This window comes from Habropoda laboriosa, unplaced genomic scaffold (assembly GCF_001263275.1).
Source record: "Habropoda laboriosa isolate 0110345459 unplaced genomic scaffold, ASM126327v1 scaffold948, whole genome shotgun sequence".
Classification (NCBI taxonomy): Eukaryota; Metazoa; Arthropoda; class Insecta; order Hymenoptera; family Apidae; genus Habropoda; species Habropoda laboriosa.
Window position 1 is genome coordinate 94,430 of NW_017101033.1, and position 2,648 is coordinate 97,077.

Genomic DNA, 2,648 nt, shown 5'->3' on the forward strand with positions numbered 1-2,648 from the left:
GCATTTTTTTTTTTTTTTGTTCCACCGAGCGATACCCCGGCAAACAGTCAGGTTACCGATGATCGCGACGCTGACGCACGTGCGTGATTGGCAGAAATTCATTTCGCGCGATTTACATGCCACGGAAATTGCGTGTCTGCCGCGCGTATATCCCCAGACCCTTTGTTTAGATGGCAGCGTTTGTCATCGTGGCCCGCGTAGAGGTGAGCTGTCGTCGCTGGCGCAGACATAAGACTGTCGTTGGTTGGGGCGACCCTCTAGCGTTGGAATATTGGGCACAGATGCAGTGTCGAGATTGCTAACGGGTCTGCCGGCGTTCAAGAAGATCTAGCGCGTACAAGAGGGACCCATTATCTTCTTAGCCAAACACCGAGTTACGTCCATAAAACGACAACTTCTTCGCCTTGACGCCTTGAATGTCTACAAGACCTTGAAAATGTCAGTGAAATTAACATACGCCACAACCGAGCGAAGAGCTCTTTATTTGAATTCTCGGAGAAGAGACGTCTTCTTCCTTCCTTCGGAGACATTCCACAGCGTCCAGTTAAAAAAGACACCCTGTATATAGCAATCTATTTGTATTCAAGAAAATTCATATTTATGTATACCAATTCCTAGGAGTATGAATTTTTACCAAACATTTAGTGCTGTGTTTCTTAGGAATTCTTTGAGCTCAAATTATTTTTTTCTTTATACAACATGCACGTGCCTATCAGCGTGCACCATCGGTGATATGCGTTAACAAATTGAAACTGCAGATAGGTAATTAAAATCGAGAAAATGCCAGCGATCCACTAGATATTTCTATTTCATTTATCAAATGCATTGGCCTGTCAGCATTGTTATGCTCAGAAGCAAGGGAATACGATCCTTATACATCGCGTAATTTTCCTTCAACCGCGTACAAGACGAGTTGAGTTCGGTAGGGAATTTTGAAGACGAGGAAAACGATCGCCAATTAACAACGGATCATTACGACGACGTCATGGCCACAGCGGTGGTATGCCTAGAGGAACTGGAAACGCGCGCCGCACCGTCTTCATCTAAGAGTCATGCATCGACACAATCGTCGTCCCCCTACGCGCTATCGGTAAATTTGCCAAAAATTGATTTACCGAAATTCGACGGTCGCATCGAAATGTGGATCACATTCAAGGACGCGTTCCACACGCTAATTCACACACAACCAGGATTGAACAAAATTCAGAAGCTGCATTATCTACGCCTTTCGTTGTCCGGAAAGGCCGAAGCCGCGATCGGAGCCTTTAGCATCACCGAGGACAACTACGAAGCGGCATGGAAACACCTGATGGAAATTTACGACAATAAACGCGCGCTTGTCTTACGCCACGCCGCTCTTCTACGCGACACCCCCGCGATGCCAGATGATTCGTCGGACTCGATACGCGAGTTAGCGAATCATATGCAATTGCACATCCGTTCGTTGCAAGCAATCGGTCGATCGTCGGACGACATCGCGAACGATCTTTTAGCAAGTATTCTCATTTCGAAAATGGGAACCGACACGAGAAAATCGTGGGAGCGCACTCTGTCCGACACGGAGATGCCAAAAATCGACGATCTATTCAAATTTCTACACAACGCATCACATCAGAGCAAAGATTACGCGACAGAAATCAAGCGTCCGTCCATCAATTGCGATTCGTGGAAGAAGGTGAGTGCGGTTCCGCCGCGTCAAAACAACTATCCGCGCACACAGCCTCCGCCGCGACAAACCAATTATCCGCGCTCACAACCTTCGCCACCGCCAAAACGCCAAGTCTACGTGACGAAGACTTCGCGAAAATCGCCGACGCCTCCGTCATCACCGCGCAGTCATCGCCGTTCAACGCCGCCGGAAAGGTCAACCGCGCGGAGCAGACACACCGACGCGAGATGTCCGTTCTGCGAGGGAAATCACGCAAGCTATCGATGTCCGAAATTTCTGGAACAGAGCGTGTCGAACCGCATCCAAGCCGTCCAAAGGGCGCGCCTCTGCCTGAATTGCTTGCAATCAGATCATCGGACGGAAGATTGCAAGGCCGGAAGCTGCCGCGTGTGCAACAAGAAACACAATACGAAGTTGCACCTGGAGCCGCAATCATGACTCCCGGCAAAGGGGGATCCCAGTTCGCGCAACATCACCAGCTTCATCGTTAACGGCCCTGCAAACGAACTACTAGCCACCGCAATCGTATACGTGCTAGATCACGATCAGAAACCGATCGCATGCAGAACGCTCATCGACACCTGTTCGAGCGCAAACTTTATGACCGACGACCTGGCAATCAAACTACGACTACCGATGAAGAAAAACGAAACGACAATTGAGGCGTTGAACCAGTTGAATACGATAGCGAATCAACTGGTCTCAACAACAATCAAATCGCGACACTCGAATTACAAACGAGAATTGACATTTTTTACGATCCCGCGAATCGCTGGACCAACGCCGGACACGCAGATCGACCGTTCCAAGATCGCGATACCGGCCAATCTTCAACTCGCAGATCCACAATTCCATCGACCGGCACATGTGGACATGTTGATCGGCACCGGTCCGGCACTAGCATCACTTAGCATCGGCCAACACAGCCTCTCCCCTCGCAATGGACCCGATCTGGTCCTCCAAAAAACGCAATTTGGAT

At 49.3% G+C, this 2,648-nt stretch overlaps 1 protein-coding gene across 1 annotated transcript; it reads left to right on the forward strand.

Annotated features, from left to right (window-relative positions):
• Positions 1-985: 985 nt before the first annotated feature.
• Positions 986-1,675, forward strand: LOC108577992 (the record flags this gene model as incomplete). Its single annotated transcript, XM_017941234.1, has 1 exon — positions 986-1,675. A coding segment is annotated over exon 1 (690 nt), but the record flags the coding sequence as incomplete, so codon positions are not given.
• Between the last annotated feature and the right edge of the window lie 973 nt (positions 1,676-2,648).